General features: G+C 37.3%; 1 protein-coding gene across 1 annotated transcript in view; it reads left to right on the top strand.

The window, feature by feature from the left end:
- LOC129272554 (RRP12-like protein) overlaps positions 1–18,946 on the top strand; it is a 44,116-nt gene extending 25,170 nt beyond the window's left edge. The window contains exons 17-28 of the mRNA XM_064107785.1: positions 127–285; positions 1,387–1,576; positions 2,634–2,741; positions 3,376–3,533; positions 5,111–5,202; positions 7,412–7,603; positions 8,368–8,564; positions 13,844–14,052; positions 14,658–14,736; positions 15,352–15,437; positions 16,708–16,790; positions 17,651–18,946. Of these exons, the coding sequence (XP_063963855.1) occupies positions 127–285; positions 1,387–1,576; positions 2,634–2,741; positions 3,376–3,533; positions 5,111–5,202; positions 7,412–7,603; positions 8,368–8,564; positions 13,844–14,052; positions 14,658–14,736; positions 15,352–15,437; positions 16,708–16,790; positions 17,651–17,744 (1,647 nt within the window). The 3' untranslated portion in view covers positions 17,745–18,946. The remainder of the gene's footprint in view (positions 1–126; positions 286–1,386; positions 1,577–2,633; positions 2,742–3,375; positions 3,534–5,110; positions 5,203–7,411; positions 7,604–8,367; positions 8,565–13,843; positions 14,053–14,657; positions 14,737–15,351; positions 15,438–16,707; positions 16,791–17,650) is intronic.
- Positions 18,947–19,198: the final 252 nt, after the last annotated feature.

The following is a 19,198-nucleotide window of genomic DNA, read 5'->3' as shown; positions in this document are numbered from 1 at the left end:
TGTTTTATTCATCGTCATATAGCTTCACTGATCCTTTAACTAAAAAAAAGAGAATAATTCCTGTCCTTTTCAAGACATTGAATCCGATAACCATCATCATTTTATGACTACTTTTTCATACTCCAGAGCACAGATCGTACGATGCAGAAGAAAGCTTACCGAGTGTTGGAAGAGCTGTGTGAAGCCGAATCAACCGCTTCACAGGGTTTCCTGCAAGCTAACCTGGACAACCTTCAGACTGTTCTCTTAAAATCACTCTCCAGCTCATCACCATCATCTAAAGCAGTGAGTACTTGTGTGAAACATCCCCCCAAATGAATTTTTTAAAGAGAGAAACACTCTATTTGTGCATTTTGTAATACTTGCGCAACCAATGTTCATTGTCTAGAACTGTCAACCGAGACGTACAGCTTTTCCTAGGACATTCGTGATAGCACAGGCCACAAGTGAGAATTGTAAATATAGACATTTTACTGAACTATGAATCACAAGCATATAGAATAATGAGGTTAAATCAGAAGAGTTATAAGTGAGATTCCAGGAAAACTAGTGTTTTTGTTTAGGTTTGTAATAACTTTGAAATAGAGACATTAATCAATGCATGGCGTTTGATTCCATGACATTTGCTCTGGCGACAATTGCTCCGCTGTGATTTCCACACAATAATCGAATAGCCAACTTCAAACCTGAATTTAACACTATACCCTATCATAAACCTAACCAAAAACCTAAAATAAAACCCTATAACAAAATCTTAGACAAAATAAAGCCTGGAGCAATTGTCGCAGGAGCAAATGTTGTGTCACCGGTGTTTGAACTCATCTTGTCGACCAATTGCTTGGGATTAACGCAAAGGAGCAATGTCCCAATAAGGGTTCAGCTTGTGCACATATATTTTGAAACACACACATTCAAACAGGGGGTTGTTTCACCAAGAGTTTAGTGTGATTTAGAGTCGTGCTTGAATGCCGAAGCGCACATGATTTGCTACATGCAATCCTATTGATTAGTACAAGTTAAAGTCGCACATAAATCTTTGTGAAACACCCCCAGATCACAAGTTTAGATTGATTCTTAGCACATTAGATTTAGAAGTATAGTCAGTGTGGTATGTTTCCACTTGGTCTACACTAACTTAGGCAAAGTTCCGTTTGGTCTCGTCCCTCGTGGTCTAATCCTAGATCATCTCTAACCAGTTCTACACTGTATACCATTTTGTCTAAATTGCTATTGAGCCAACGTTTCGACTTTTGTTACATTTCCTGTTATGCAAATTTATTTCTTTTGGTCATTTCTTATTTGCATCCTGCTATAGTCTGACAGTTACTCAGCAACATGCAAATCCATCTGCCATGCTCTACATTTTCATTCCTCCTTTATTAATAGCCAAGACTAAGGTGCTTGCATCACATCGTCAAGAGTCTTCCAGAAGAGAATGAAGCTTTTATCGTTGCCGTACTACCCGAGATCATACTCTGTACCAAAGAAATCAATCAGAAGGCCAGAGCATCAGCCTTTGGGCTCCTTGTAGAGATTGGAAACACGTTACTCAAGCACTCTGATCAGCCAAGAGAATGTAAGTATTGTAGTGATATCTAGGGCACTTCACACAAGCTCAGCAATTGCGATTGATTTTCATTATTGATCGTGCCTTGCAGTCAATGTAATACATTTTCCAACAGAAGTTATGATTGATTGCTATGCTTAGTGTAACAGAACCCAGGTGTATGTTAAAGCAGTGTTTAGCAAGACCCCCTTGAGGTTAATATAATGATTTAAGTGTGTAGAGGAGACACTATATTCTGCACAAGAAAAGGAAGGGAGTTGATATCTGAATGGATGAATTTGTAGATTTTTACCATCACTATTATTCATTTCACTCCCCATTTTTCCCTCTTATGAAATATTACTGACTCTGGCGTCATGATGGCACTCTTTTCTTCCACTTCTTTTTGTCTCGAGTATCCTTCGCATTCAGACCAACCGTACTGATTTCCTTCCTCACCATGTATTTCTGTGAAATCTTTGGTATTCTCTTTCCTCTTATGGCATCCACTTCCAGATCCGATGTTTTCACAGTTTCAGCTTCATCCCTCCTCAACTCTTGGCCCATTCATCTCAAACCTCTTCTCTCTATAACTTCCACAACAGTTTCTTTTAAGTCGATCCTGTCCATCGGCTCAAGCTCACTTGTGTTCTTTTTGTCAGATATTTCAACATCATGCATTTTTCGTATGGCTCTTTTTTTATCTAAAGAAAATTTTCTTCTTCTGTGTGCACATTCCATGTTTCTATTTTGTCTGAAGGGTTACGTTTAGTTTATACTTTAAGAAGGGGTAACATGACAGTTACACCTGCAGCAATTGCTCATTCGTTTATTTTAGGGTGAGGGTTAGAGTTAGATGTTACCTCCAAGAGGAGGGAGGAGGAGGATCCGATTATTGGGTAATATTGATTTCAAGTGTATTAATGAAGCGCTATATAAAGTAACTGTTATCATTAGCAGTATTAGTAGTAGTAGCAGCAGCAGTAGTAGTGAAGTATTAGTAGTAGTAGTAGTAGTGTTGTTGCTGTTATTATTATTGTCATTATGCTTGTAACAAAATGAATCTATATTGATATTTTTCTTTCAGTGTGTGTCAGCAAGTACTTGGAGATGTTGGCTGCTGGCTTAGCGGGGTCACCTCATATGGTCAGTGCAACTGTCCTAGCTCTGACAAGGATTCTATTTGAGTTCAAAGGTCAGTGTGCTTCATACTATTTTATGCCCGTTGGGCCCTGTCACATGAAAATACCCAATCGTAATTCAATATAATTGATAGTGTACACAGATAACCATAAGCTGATAATTTCAATCAATTTTATGCTTGAACGTCTCCTTTATTTTCACAATTCTTTCGTACTTTAATGTGCAAAAATGATATTTTTATTTCCCTCCACATTTCACCATATCTCGTATTCATTTTGCAAACCTCCTTCTTTTACTCAAAGTCATTTAAAAAGTTGGAGGTTATTTTGTCTGGAACAAGGATTTCTACAAATTGTTATTGCTTAAAGCTTGAAAATTCATGAAGGTTGTGAAAAAATAATAAAATGAAATAATTTTCTTTTTTTTAATAAATAAAAAATGGGGATCCCAATGTCTTATATCGAATTATCTGTGTATGTTTGTAGTTTTCATTTACTGCCAGGGCTGACGAGTTCTCCAGCTGTGCTCATCTTTGAGCCTATTCAAGATCTGTTTCAATACAGTTCTGATTTCTTGTAAGGTTTTTAGAGTTCACAACTGAATCAGTTCATAAAATGAAAGGGAATGGAAGACTTTCAAAGAATCACACATTTGTATCAGAAGTTCACTTTTGTTTCTCCGACTAGACATTATGCGAGGCCCTCTATTGGAGCAGTTAGTAGACGCTGTGGATACCCTGATGCAAGCAAAGGGACGAGAGATACTCAAATCTGCACTGGGACTCATTAAGGTCTTATGCACTGTCATTCCTGATGTTGTCCTAGCCCCACATGTAGAAAAGCTTGTAAGTTGATTGTCATCTTTATTATTTTGCATCAGTGCATGTAAATAATGGTTATTTGTGTTGTTAGTAAAAGGCAATTCTTGATGTCCAGAAATGGGGGTAAAAAAAAACCCAGATTGCCATAGCCTACTTTTGTCAGCATATGCGAGTAAAAATGTTCAGGTGCAACAGCCTTTTAAGTTGACGGTTCTGGTATCGATTTCAAAATGAGTTCGTACAGAATCCAGGCAATACAAAAATTGTGTAATTGCTGTGAATTTAGCAAAACATGCATGAAATTCCAGTCAGTGGGCCTGTTGCAGAAAAAAAAATTTGCTATATAAAGACTCTGGCAAATAAACAACAACTCTGGCAAACCAAATTATGCCATTGACTCAATGACTCTAACACATTGAAAACCTCTGGCCAAAAAAAATTGCCAGAATTTTTCTTTTATACAACATGCCCTAGATGTCTGTTCTTCTTCCAAGTATTGATAATACATTGTCCCCCATATTCTTATCTGTGTGAGAGATCTTCAGTGTGATTAATTTGAGCTTAAATTTGATGATTTAACAAAGTTCACTTTATGTAACTGTACCAGATCTCGATCCATGAGATAATAGTGTCATTTAACCTTGGCTTTACAGAGTTTATCATGAGATCAGTCTTTACTGCAGCTGCTTTTAATACTTTTACCTATCTTTAAATAAAATATATATAGACAATCCCTTGTATTTGACTTTTTGTGTACAGATGTAGCTAAATTAAGATAAAGTAAAATCAGACAAACAAAACACTGAAAATCAAAATTGGACAAGGGCTGTGCATTATTTTTGTGAAATAGTTCTGTGCATGTCTTCATGAATATGCAATGAGCAAACTTTTGATATCATACCTCCACTTTTGTATTTCATTACTGGTATATGGAATTATATCTTTAAAAAAGAATTCCACCCAGAAAATAATGGATTGACTACCGATTTAATGTATGAGATAATCAACTTAATTTTTACAAGATAGACATATGCACACATGTTTGGAAATATGAGATACTCGTGATCTCATTTAATAATATGAAAAAAAAATAAAGCGTGGACATGACATCATCGACACATGTAATGGATATTCATGACGGTGTGCATATAAATGTTTTCTCATAATATTGCGAAACTGTGATATTCAATTAACTCATTATTTTTTATCAGATTTTGATGAAATATTCAGCATTTTGCTTGGTGAATTTCACGCATCGAGAATTTATTTAGATATAATTATATTTAGCATGGAGTACCTTTAAGGTACATTGATGTAACATGTTTTAAAAAACCATGATGAAATTGACCTCATTTACATGGCATTGTAAATGCAACCTGTATAGGTGATTTTTTTTTCAGATTTTAAGAAAAGTTAGGATCCCCATTCATAATGGAAAAAAATCAAATCAGTGGGTTCATGATTACTTTAATTCGCTTATTTCCTGCCATTGCTATCATTACAATTACTTCTGTATACTAGTTTTCAACTATTCATACTTCTATTACTGTATGCTAATTTCTGCCAATAACATTTTTACAATTTTTTGATACCCTTTGTAGATTCTTAGCATAGCCGGTCTGAAAGAAGCTAACATAAGAAACTTGAGAGCCCCAATCAAAGGAATATATGCTCGTCTAGTCCGCAAGTTTGGGTAAGTAATTCATTTTTATTTGAAATTCACTTTGACCTGCATTTAGTCCTGTATTGACTTTCTCTTCTCTGAAAGAATAAAAGATACTGATGAAAAAAAATCTCTATGAATTTGGCACTAGCTTTATTTCAGATCATGAATTTTCCGTCTTTCTCCTCAATATATGATGATGATCTATAAGATGGTCCCAGACTTCCACCAGATAATGGTGCATTAGATTGAAATGCCCTTTGTGACTTTAGCACAAATTGTATTTTAGATCCTGAATCTTTCTCCTAGGTACGAAATGATCCAGAAGATGGTCCTGGACTATCTTCAGGAGATACTGCACAAGACTGACACCCCCTTGTGAATTAATACAACTGTATGTCAATGGGGCTTTCATGAAAGGTGTCGGCACTAACTAAGTTGTCAGCGCTGATTTTGTATCAGTGAAATCCTCTGTTTTGATTGGCTCAGAGGCACTAGACTCTGACTGTCACTATGGTAATCGTTCAGAGAAAGTTAACTTGACAATGCTGGCAACTTTCATGGATTGGTCCCCAGATCCTGAATCTAACTCCTAGGTATGAAGTGATCAAGAAGATATCCCTCCCTACTTTGAGAAGCATATTGCTGATTAAAACCACCTTTAACCCAATCTTGAATTTTCCATTTTTTTCCTATTATGAGAGATTATCCAGAAGATGGTCCCAGGCCACCATTAGAAGATGGTGACCAGATTGAAATGCCCCTTGTGAATTTAGCACAAACTGTTTTTCAGATCTTGAATCTTTCTCCTTGGAACAAGATTGTCCAGAAGACATCCCTCCCTACCTTAAGAAGCATTTTGCTGATTGAAACCAACCACCTTTAAACCCAATCTTGAATTTTCCATCTTTCATTCCAGGTACGAGATGATCAGGAAGATGATCCCAGACCACCATCAGAAGATGGTGACCAGATTGAAATGCCCCTTGTGAATTTAGCACAAACTGTTAATCAGATCTTGAATCTTTCTCCTTGGAACAAGATTGTCCAGAAGACATCCGTCCCTACCTTAAGAAGCATTTTGCTGATTGAAACCAACCACCTTTAAACCCAATCTTGAATTTTCCATCTTTCATTCCAGGTACGAGATGATCAGGAAGATGATCCCAGACCACCATCAGAAGATGGTGACTAGATTGAAATGCCCCTTGTGAATTTACAAACTATATTTTAGATCTTGAATCTTTCTCCTTGGAACAAGATTGTCCGGAAGATATCCCTGCCCACCTTAAGAAGCATTTTGCTGATTGAAACCAACCATTTTTAAACCCAATCTTGAGTTTTCCATCTTTCATTCCAGGTACGAGATGATCAGGAAGATGATCCCAGACCACCATCAGAAGATGGTGACCAGATTGAAATGCCCCTTGTGAATTTAGCACAAACTGTTAATCAGATCTTGAATCTTTCTCCTTGGAACAAGATTGTCCAGAAGACATCCGTCCCTACCTTAAGAAGCATTTTGCTGATTGAAACCAACCACCTTTAAACCCAATCTTGAATTTTCCATCTTTCATTCCAGGTACGAGATGATCAGGAAGATGATCCCAGACCACCATCAGAAGATGGTGACCAGATTGAAATGCCCCTTGTGAATTTAGCACAAACTGTTAATCAGATCTTGAATCTTTCTCCTTGGAACAAGATTGTCCAGAAGACATCCGTCCCTACCTTAAGAAGCATTTTGCTGATTGAAACCAACCACCTTTAAACCCAATCTTGAATTTTCCATCTTTCATTCCAGGTACGAGATGATCAGGAAGATGATCCCAGACCACCATCAGAAGATGGTGACCAGATTGAAATGCCCCTTGTGAATTTAGCACAAACTGTTTTTCAGATCTTGAATCTTTCTCCTTGGAACAAGATTGTCCAGAAGACATCCGTCCCTACCTTAGGAAGCATTTTGCTGATTGAAACCAACCACCTTTAAACCCAATCTTGGATTCTTTCATTCTAGGTACGAGATGATCAGGAAGATGATCCCAGACCACCATTAGAAGATGGTGACTAGATTGAAATGCCCCTTGTGAATTTACAAACTGTATTTCAGATCTTGAATCTTTCTCCTTGGAACAAGATTGTCCAGAAGACATCCCTCCCTACCTTAAGAAGCATTTTGCTGATTGAAACCAACCACCTTTAAACCCAATCTTGAATTTTCCATCTTTCGTTCCAGGTACGAGATGATCAGGAAGATGATCCCAGACCACCATCAGAAGATGGTGCACAACATCAAGAAGACCCAGGAACGGACCAAGAGGCACAAGGCTCTCAAGGCTGCATCCAAACAGGGCGATCAAGAGGGGGGCGAGGACGAGGAAGGAGAGGATTTTGATGCCCTCGTACCACAGAAACCTAAACCTGAAAGGTATGAATTTTATAAAAAAGGGTCCTTTCTATTTGAAATTTATATTATCTGAGAAAAGATACTGAAGTAAAGCATTAGAGGTTTCAGTTCAGAAAGGCAAAGGATAGAGAATAATGATATTGCAAATTTTTACAATATAAAATAAGATAAAGGATATATTGAATAGAAAGGATATGGTGATAATAACATCAATTGATCATAGCCTCATTTGTAAAGGTAAAGGGATAGGTGTTCACGTTTTATTGCAATAGAGTAGATTACAAATTGCTGCTATGAAAGTGAAGTTTTGATGAACATGTATTTTGTGTTTGTTTTTTGTTTTTTTTATTTTGAGTTAATACTTTGGCTTGTCTAAACTCGAAGACCAACAATTTTGAATATATTTAGCCAGGTTCTTTGAAGGAAAACTGTCTTTAATTTGTGAGTTCCATGTAATATGAGACAGATTAACATTTAAAAGCCAATCTAGAGCATTTTGGCCCAGTTGATTAGTCTCCAGACTTTGAAACAGAAGGTCGTGGGTTCCAATCCCAGCCATGGCGTAATTTCCTTCAGCAAGAAATTGATCCTCAATGTGCTGCACTCAACCCAGGTGAGGTACATGTAAATGGTTACCGGCAGGAAGTAATACCTCAAAAAGCTGTGAGCACCGGAATCGGTAGACAAGTTTTGCTGGCTTAATATAGGAGCTCTTTGACCACCTACATGTAACAGGGTGGATATGTGCACTTGACAAATTCCCTGCATTGTTTTTATTATTACAGCATCGAGGAGATTCTTCAGGAAACAGACTCAGAGAGTGATGTGGAGGATGAGGACGCCAAAGATGCCAAGTCAAAGGTCAAAGGTCGCAAGACAAAGAAGGTGGCAGGTCAGCGAGGCAAGGCATGGTTGAAGGAAGGAGAGAAAGAAGACGCACCTCTTGACTTCCTTGATCCTAGTGTATCAAGAAGAGTCCTTGGTAAGTTAATGATTTGGTTGAATGTATTTTAAAGTGACCATAATTCTTATTTTTTATAACATATTTGTGAGAGTTTTGTCTTGCAGTATATTTCAGCTTCATCGGCAAAAAAATAGGAAGTTGCAGGATGTATTATCTGCTATGTCTTTCATGTAAACCAGAAATAGGGGACCAAAACAGTTTCTTGTGGCACTTCTGATATCACTTGATGTTCTTGAAAAGACAATGCACACCATACCAGTCAACTTGTGTAGAAGTCTCTAATAAGGAATTCAAAAATCAATCTGCTCAACCAAGTTAGTTCCCTTGTTAAGTCTTTAATAGTTATGACAAGCTGACTTTCACAACTCTTTTTTCCTGAAACCAAACAAATTTGATACTGAATGCTAAAAAAAAAAATCTGTAGAAAGATTTTTTTCCAGGAATATGTACCGTTACATAGCAATGAGCAAATAAAGATTAACAAAATTGGACTAAAAATGTCATACTTATAACATGGCACTTCCACATGATACAGTACTTAGTCTGTCAGGTCCTCAGACAAAGTCATATACTGCAATGACAACTCTACAACATCACCGCATATACTCAAACTATTTTTTGACGGAGAACCCATAGCCTCTGCTACGCTTACTCTCGCAGGGCGAATGAAAGATTCAACCACTTTTTCATTGATCTTGATCAATAGTATTTCCTATGTCAGGTCCTCAAACAAAATCATTTCGCTTTACCTCTACAACTTATCCACGCACACTCATACATGTACTCCTTTTTTATGGAGGACCCTTAGTCTTTGCTGCGCTCACTATCGCAGGGCGACTGAAAGATTCAGCCACTTTGCATTGATCTTGATCGATTGAATTTCTTATGTCAGGTCCTCAGACATAATCATACAGTGCAATGACAACTTTGACCTCTTCAACATCCCTGCATACACTCAATCTCCACCATTTCATCATCATATATCTGTAAAGCGCTTAGAGATGTCGCTCCGATGTGTTAAGCGCTATATAAATGCGGAATATTATTATCATTGGAAATAATAAGTAAAATAGAATTTTGCTTTGGCAGTTGGTCAGATGAACGAAGTAATTCCATATGCTGTGTTGCAGAGTTATTCATGTAGAGTTAATATGTGACATTTAGTCCACTTCAGTTACTTCTGCAGATGAACAAAGCAATTCTGCACGCTGTCTTTTTAGAGTTAGCCACATAGAGTGAATATGTGACATTTCTCAGTCCTTTGCATTTGCTTCGGCAGTTGGTCAGGTGAACAAAGTAATTCTGCACACCATCTTTGTAGAGTTAGTCACATAGAGTGAATATATTACATATCTCGGTCCTTTGCGGTTGCTTCGGCAGTTTGTCAGATGAACGAAGCAATTCTGCAAGCTATCCTTGTAGAGTTAGTCATATAGAAGGATATGTGACATTTCTCAACCCTTTTCTGTTGCTTCAACAGTTTGTCAGTTGAACAAAGTAAAAGTCTGCAAGCTATCATTATAGAGTAAGTCATGTAGAAGGATATGTGACATTCCTTAACCCTTTTCTGTTGCATCTGCAGTTTGTCAGTTGAACAAAGTAAAAGTCTGCAAGCTATCCTTGTAGAGTAAGTCATGTAGAATGATATGTGACATTCATTAACCCTTTTCTGTTGCATCTGCAGTTTGTCAGTTGAACAAAGTAAAAGTCTGCAAGCTATCCTTGTAGAGTAAGTCATGTAGAAGGATATGTGACATTCCTTAACCCTTTTCTGTTGCATCTGCAGTTTGTCAGTTGAACAAAGTAAAAGTCTGCAAGCTATCCTTGTAGAGTAAGTCATGTAGAAGGATATGTGACATTCCTTAACCCTTTTCTGTTGCATCTGCAGTTTGTCAGTTGAACAAAGTAAAAGTCTGCAAGCTATCCTTGTAGAGTAAGTCATGTAGAAGGATATGTGACATTCCTTAACCCTTTTCTGTTGCATCTGCAGTTTGTCAGTTGAACAAAGTAAAAGTCTGCAAGCTATCCTTGTAGAGTAAGTCATGTAGAAGGATATGTGACATTCCTTAACCCCTTTCTGTTGCATCTGCAGTTTGTCAGTTGAACAAAGTAAAAGTATCCAAGCTATCCTTGTAGAGTAAGTCATGTAGAATGATATGTGACATTCATTAACCCTTTTCTGTTGCATCTGCAGTTTGTCAGTTGAACAAAGTAAAAGTCTGCAAGCTATCCTTGTAGAGTAAGTCATGTAGAAGGATATGTGACATTCCTTAACCCTTTTCTGTTGCATCTGCAGTTTGTCAGTTGAACAAAGTAAAAGTCTGCAAGCTATCCTTGTAGAGTAAGTCATGTAGAAGGATATGTGACATTCCTTAACCCTTTTCTGTTGCATCTGCAGTTTGTCAGTTGAACAAAGTAAAAGTCTGCAAGCTATCCTTGTAGAGTAAGTCATTTAGAAGGATATGTGACATTCCTTAACCCTTTTCTGTTGCATCTGCAGTTTGTCAGTTGAAATAAAAGTCTGCAAGCTATCCTTGTAGAGTAAGTCATGTAGAAGGATATGTGACATTCCTTAACCCTTTTCTGTTGCATCTGCAGTTTGTCAGTTGAACAAAGTAAGTCTGCAAGCTATCCTTGTAGAGTAAGTCATGTAGAAGGATATGTGACATTCCTTAACCCTTTTCTGTTGCATCTGCAGTTTGTCAGTTGAACAAAGTAAGTCTGCAAGCTATCCTTGTAGTGTAAGTCATGTAGAAGGATATGTGACATTCCTTAACCCTTTTCTGTTGCATCTGCAGTTTGTCAGTTGAACAAAGTAAAAGTCTGCAAGCTATCATTGTAGAGTTAGTCATTATAGAAGGATATGTGACATTCCTTAACCCTTTTCTGTTGCATCTGCAGTTTGTCAGTTGAACAAAGTAAGTCTGCAAGCTATCCTTGTAGAGTAAGTCATGTAGAAGGATATGTGACATTCCTTAACCCTTTTCTATTGCATCTGCAGTTTGTCAGTTGAACAAAGTAAGTCTGCACGCTATCCTTGTAGAGTAAGTCATGTAGAAGGATATGTGACATTCCTTAACCCTTTTCTGTTGCATCTGCAGTTTGCCAGTTGAACAAAGTAAAAGTCTGCTAGCTATCCTTGTAGAGTAAGTCATGTAGAAGGATATGTGACATTCCTTAACCCTTTTCTGTTGCATCTGCAGTTTGTCAGTTGAACAAAGTAAAAGTCTGCAAGCTATCCTTGTAGAGTAAGTCATGTAGAAGTATATGTGACATTCCTTAACCCTTTTCTGTTCCATCTGCAGTTTGTCAGTTGAACAAAGTAAAAGTCTGCAAGCTATCATTGTAGAGTTAGTCATATAGAAGGATATGTGACATTTTTTTGTCCTTTTCAGTTGCTTCTGCAGTTTGTCAGATGAATGTAGTAATTCTGTAAGCTCTGTCGCAGAGTTAGTCATATATAGTGAATATGTGACATTTCTCAGTCCTTTGCAGTTGCTTCGGCAGTTGGTCAGATGAATGAAGTAATTCTGTGCGCTCTGTTCCTCTGTTGCAGAGATCTTTCTATGAAGAATAGTAGAGAGAAGAAAGGAAATGAGAAGACTATAAAGGCGACCGCACACCTTACGATTGGTCTGCGACTCAATTTTGGAATAAAACGTAGTAGAATTTGATGCTAATATTGAGACTTGGAATATCTCACTGTGTAATATTCGAAATCATCGTACGAATACCTATGTTCAATTATGTGACTATGCTATCATCCTTCTTAGAATAAAAGCAAATTTAATATCTAGTCATAATGACGCATAGCAGTCGTACGATTGGCTACGATTTGAAACTAATTTGGCCATTACTCCAAAATAAAGGCTTCCAATCTTTCAAAATTGTTATATTAGTATTCTTTTAATTAATTTTAACCTCAAATAAAATGATATTTTCCATTCACATTTTCAGAAAATGAGCAAAATGCGATTTTGTTCCAAAATCGGATCGCGAACAGTTGTAAGGTGTGCGGTGGCCTTAAAACACTCGGTTTGGTGCTTACAAGAAATGGACTGGTTTTAGTTATAGAGTGGTTAGAATAAAGGCTCATGACAGAATCAGAGGTACATATTTGCCAATAGATTGAAACTAGTAGAAGTATTATAAACAGTTTGTGACAATAGATTCCCATTCCTGGAGTAATTGCATCGTACAGTCCATTTCTCTCTCCTCCTGTTTAAGTTTGAACACCTTAATGTGATTTGGAACATCAGTGTGAGCTCCCAACGCTGGTGACCATGCTGTCATGGTTTTGATGCAGATTCTATATTTTTGGCATTGCTTGGCACGGACAAACCATGCAAAATCTTCTTCTTCCTCTCTGAGTACAGACCACCCTCTGGTGTATTATTGTACTCCTACCGAGGTTTGCTGGGGACTGGCAGGTGCAATACACCAGGTGAACACCCTATTATTTGACTTTTCTGACTAATAGTCAGGGGTGTGAGAGTTCAGATTTTTATCTGATTTTAGATTTTTTTGTTTTGATTTTCAGCTTAATCTCAGCTTATTTTGGGCCTTCCTCTGTACAAAAAGTATGGGAGCTCTTTCTATATCAGACTTTTTCAACACTCTTCAGCTTTTTTCAGATCTTTTTATTTGTGACCACTCTCACCCCTGAATAGTGTATTGTTTTTAACATGCACTTGTTGAGACTCTCCTATACACAGGACCAGCATTTGGGCCCTTTCCAATGGATGGAGTGTTTTCCAACTGCATTCATATGTGCACTGAATACAGCAGTTAGTCACGCTAGCATGAGATTTTTGCCGCGTTTCGATCAGTGGGACTCGAAGCCCTCACGTTGAGATCATACACGAATGATCTTATCCGAAACAGGCGCTTCAACCGACTGAGCTACGCTGCCTCTTCTCTCCCGCAACTTGGACCAATGTGTGGCATTCATGCTCAGGCTGTCTGCATGCCTCATGGATGTGACCGCATTAGCCATATACAATACCACAAAAATTGTCTCTTTGACATGTACAAGATCAATATATCTCCTATTTGGTTGTCCTGTGCACCTGGATGTCACTTTTCATACTTAGGAATTTCTTATATTTTATTTCTAAGATCCATTCATTATTGGAATTAATGTATCTATTATACTTTTATTTTCATTCCATTCATTCCAATATATTCTCTCTTATGATTGTGTCCATGTTTTACCATACCTGTGAGCACAAACTCCTTCCAAGTTGGTTGTCGATGAATCCATTCATTCCAATTCCGTTTACCCCCCCTGCAACTAGCCACCAAACCGGAATCAAAGGAGACCCAATCAGCGGGTCACATCAAGCATAACTTTAAGACCCTTCCCGATGGTAGGCTCCTCATTGCAGAGATGGAAGAAGAAGAAGCGGAGAAGGTGAAGGGAAAGAAGAAACAAGGAGGGAAGGCCAAAGGAGGAGGAGCAGCGACTGACGATTTGGAGGATATGATGGATGATGAATTTTCAAAGGTGAGGAGAAGTTTCTTATAGGAAAATGGGGGGGGGGGTTCACAAAGATTCAAGAAAGAAAAATTGCACTTTAATTTACACTCACCCCATTGCTGTTTTGGTCATGATACGCTTGATGGTGCATGCCCTACTACGTAAATGTATAAATCAAGACGGTTAAGCATTTAATATCATTTATGTAATGGTACTTAGGCATGGATTGTAGTCAGACTTGATTCTTTGTAAAATACACCCAGAACTGAAGGATTCTTGTAAGAAGAGAAGATCTCTTGTGCAGAAAGCATCATATAGTGGTTAAATGAATTACTGTAGAATTTATTGATGAGCAAGATATTTCTGCAAGCATTCTATCAATATGGAATGAAATTCCAGACAAATTCTGCTTTATTGATGTTATTATCTTACTGGAACTGTGTATTCTCTTTCTCTGAGTCATTCCTGACAACATTGTAATACTGTATATTTATTGTGATTTGGCAAATATCATGGAGGCCGTGGCGGTGGTGGTGATGAAAATGATCCGAGGTGTGAGATTTAAACTTTGTTCATGCTTTTACTATTTGAATCATTTTGCTAGTGTTTCTATTTTATTTTTATTTCATTAGTTTCAAAAGACAACAAAAAGGAAGCTTGAGGATCTCAGTATATCAGATGATGAAGACGAGACGCCTACCAAGTACAAAGGTCAGCAGCATCATAAATTTAATGAGTCTTTTTTTTTTAGTATACATTTAGAATTTTACTTGTGAATTTTTGGTAATAAAGTCTAATAAATCACATGGGTGATTTCATAAAATATATATTTCCAACTCCATTTTTGTGGACCTTTCGAAATGTTTTTTTGTTCTTTTCTACTCTTCATGTACATATTAAAGTGAATTTTAAAAAATAGAGAAAATTGGTTTTGAATGTACATGTACATAATGATTTTTTTCTCTATGGGATTGCCCATTTTTTTAAATTCCTGAGATATCAGATCTGAGATATCAGAAAAATATGAGATATTGAGCAAAAGAATTTAAAGGTGAATATTGTTTTACCCTGATTTTTTTTTGTACATTTAAAATGAAAAATTCACATCTTGAGATTTTTTGTTTCTTATTTAGAGTGTAAATGTAGCAAGATATAAAGGTGGTTGCATATACACGTAGGTGTGCAGTGATTTTTTTTTTTTTTTTTTTAGTAGTAAGAGTGTCGACTCTTTAGAAACAACAAACATCCTTCTAATTACGGATATCCTATATTTGTCCCCGATTTCTTTTTCTCACGTGAAATTCTGTTCATATCATTCCCAAACAGCTGGAGGGAGCGGTATCCATCGTCCAATCGGGGTCCCTAAGAAAGAGAAACCTGTCGTGAAACCTGGTCAGGAATACGCAGCTAAGGTAGGATCAAGTCTTTTATAAAGCTTTATGATTTAGTGCCATGGTTTTGTCTATAATTTAGTAGTCATTAAACTTTTTTGGTTAGGCATTTCGGCAATTTTTTAATTACCAAGACAAAATAAGTGTGATAATCAAATTGATAAGTGGTATTGGCATGTACTGTATGGAAAGCTTAATCACACCATAGTATGTTGGGGCCCTGTCTTACAAGGGGGTATAATTGATCCAATCAACCACAACTATGGACGGCCAGTAACGTTAACATCTTAAGTGCAAATATAAAATGTTCAAAATATTTTCTTTCTATAATATATGTTCATACATTCATTATTCACTTGAAGATTTAGCGTTATTATCTTTGTTTACTAAGGAGATTGAGCTAATTTCCTGTAGAAAATATTGTGGTGTGGATGGATTTCCATACAGTTGAGATTGATTGGATCAGTAACTCTCTGTAAGACGGGGCCCAGAATGTGCTCCTCTAAATATCTAATTGGTTCATGATTGCATTGTGTATTTGCTACATCCTGATGCCTAAAATTGAAGAACTTTAGTTCTTTTCTGTGATGAAAATATTTTGAATTTTGAATGAATTTGATTAGGAATTACAGTAAGTCTTATCTATAATGACCATCCAACGAAAACACGAAATATGACCTTCATAGACAGGCAACTACTTAAGACAGATCCACATAACCTGCCTCAGTGGGAATCAGTTATAGTGGTTACTTACTAGAGACAGGTGACTGCTATATTGAGGTGGTAAGTAATGCAGTTGGGTGTTTCATGAAGCTGTTCGTAAGTTTTCCTGAAAAGGGACACCAGTCGTTTTTCAAGTAGCTTGTTACTTACAAACAATTGGTTATCCTTTCTTGTGGTAAATGATACACACCACGTTTTCCTTTCTGTTGATGTAGTTCCTAAAAAGAGACACCAGTCTTTCTTTAAGTAGCTTGTTACTTACAAACAGCTGTATGAAACCCCCACCAGGGGGCCGTTTCATAAAGCTGTTCGTAAGTTTAAACGACTGGTGAACCTTTCTTACGCGCTAAATAATCACCAATAAGCATTAATGGTGAATATAGTTTACCATAAGAAAGGTTCACCATTCGTTCTTAAAATCGCTTTAAACTTACGAACAGCTTTATGAAACCCCTCCAGGATTGAATGTATTTTTATAGTGCCATTAAGTAGGTTATTTTCAGAGGCTGTGAAATTGTATTGGTTTATGAATCAAACAGCATCTCTTGTATTCGTTTGAAATGTATAGAAAGCCGGCGGTGACATGAAGAAGAAAGGAAAACAGGATCCATTTGCATATATTCCACTCAACAGACAGCAACTGAATAGAAGGTAGGAATTATACCAAAGAAGAAATCATGGCTGCCTTGAATGCTATCTCTCCAGTGCAGGCAACAAAATTACTTCTTCATGTTTGGTTGCTACTTTTGCAGCCTACTGCCTGAATCTGTGGTTACACGACGTATGCTCCTGCGACATTTGCTCCGGTCTTAAAACTTTAGAGGCATAGGCATAGGGTTAGAGTTAGGATTGTAAGAGTGTTTGCTTCAGAATTTAGAGAAAAGATTAGGAATAGGGTTTGTTTAGTTTTGGAGGTTAGGTTTCATGTTTGGCTTAATGTGCAGATTTCCCTTCTGAGCAATAGAGTACCGAAGTGTGACGTCAGTTGCCATGGTGTCATTGCGGGCTGGTTCTAAACAGAGTCGCAGCTGACGATCTTCTGTACACATTTGTATTTGCAAGTGACTTTGGCTCGTCTGAAAAATAGGTTGCAAGCGATCAAATTCCGATAGCAGCCGTTTTCTCCTATGAGAAACACGCTTTCATTAAGTGGGTTCATTTGTTTAGAACCAGGCCGTCATGACACCATGGCAACTGACGTCATCGCTTCGGTACTGTATTGTCCTTGGAGCAAATGTCATGGAAAAAAATTTGAAGCATTGGATAAGCATTAACATTGCAATGAATGTGGATTTCCTATGGCTCTTATAAACATTTCAGGGGCAAACACGTCCCGAGTCCTCATGTAATATTTTTCCTACTTCAGTGATAATTTTACAGAGCCATTTAACCTTTGCCTCTTTCTGGGGTTCTTTCATAACTATGTTTTATATTCCTGCATCGGTACTTTGATCCTACTGTGTGGATGAGTCTCATAAAGATATTTTTGTCATATTTTCATCTTTCAACAGAATGAAGAAAAAGGCAGCTGGTCAGTGGAATTCGCTGAGTAAAGGAGGAAGCAAGATGGCAATGAAGAAAAACAAGTCAAAGAAGAAACGATGATGGCATCTGAAGGAACCCCTCTAGCAGAAAAAAACTGAAATCAAAACTAGAATTTGATTGCTGTTTGCCTTGAGATGTCATCTATGCATGTATTTCCTTATCATATCCCTGGTGTTAACATGCGATCACACCACATACAGCTCAGGCATAGGGAACTCCTCGAGCAAAGAACTTAAAAATTCTCCTCCAGTTTGATAATTCTTTGTCTCTACATTTGTTTTCATATCATATCCCTGTTGTTTACCATACGATGTCACCACATACATCTGGGACTGAGTCAATCGCATCAAATGATGTGTAGGGGCAGGGGCGGATCCAGGATTTTCCAAAAGGGGGGGGGGCAAATTTTTCGGAGGAAAATTTTGACAAGCCCCCCAAAAAAAGGTTTTCAACCACAAATTAAGGAAAGGTTTTCAACCAGAAATAAAGGATATTTCGTACCCGAAAAATTTGACAAGACCCCCCCTGGATCCGCGCCTGTGAAGGGGAATAGATGTTGGTGCTAAAAACTGACATCTTGGTTATGTGGCCGCTGTCATCCTTGGAAGACCTGGACACTGGTTTCATAAAACACACCACCAATACAAACATTTCTAATTTACTGGAAAAATTTGCCCTCAGTCAGTTTACATGATTTCGGGACTGCAACGAATTGCCAATTTATCTTGGTGCAATCGCATCACACGGCACACACATCGTCACAGCTCTGCAACGTGCTGCATCTCCTAGGCACGTCATTTACGTGTATGCGGTCTCTGCCGCAGCAGGGCGGCATATTTGATGTGACATCATCTAGGACAAATCTGATCGACTCAAATTATCAAAATCGCAGAAGAATTTGTGCATTTGGGTATCCACTTCAAAAAAGTTCTGAGTTGGTTTAAAGCAGTACAGAGCAGTATTTGTGGTCAATAAGTAGTGATGTACTTTTCATAATCTGCAATTTTTTGCTGTCGTCTCGTTACTATGATATATCAACATAATCACATAACCACTATCGAATATTCAATACCACATAATTTCAATATAGATAGACCTCCCAGCACTATTTGTGTGGTACTTGCTCTGTAGCCTATGAATCATTAATTTGCTTTATTACACGATTTCATTTAAATTATATATAATATCTTTGTTTTTGTATAAACAATACATTAAGTGCATGTAGAGTGTTATGTAAATATACATGTATTATCATGACTAAATGACTTTGCCTTCAATTGACTCTTATTTTATTGAATTTCTTCCAAAGAATTATTTATTTATTGGAATTGAGTGTTATCCAGTGTCGTTGAATTTTGATGATGCAATACCCATTGTAAATTACACTAAGCAAGATAAGACGAGGGAAAGAATGAGAGAGAGGGGGCCGGGATAACGAATTTCAGTAAAACATTCAATTTGAAATCAGAATTTATTCATTTCAAATTTTTTTAAACCAAAATATAATCTAATAT

Source organism: Lytechinus pictus, chromosome 12, assembly GCF_037042905.1.
Source record: "Lytechinus pictus isolate F3 Inbred chromosome 12, Lp3.0, whole genome shotgun sequence".
Classification (NCBI taxonomy): Eukaryota; Metazoa; Echinodermata; class Echinoidea; order Temnopleuroida; family Toxopneustidae; genus Lytechinus; species Lytechinus pictus.
The sequence above is the reverse complement of the archived record's forward strand: the minus strand, read 5'-3'. Positions and strand labels throughout refer to the sequence as shown.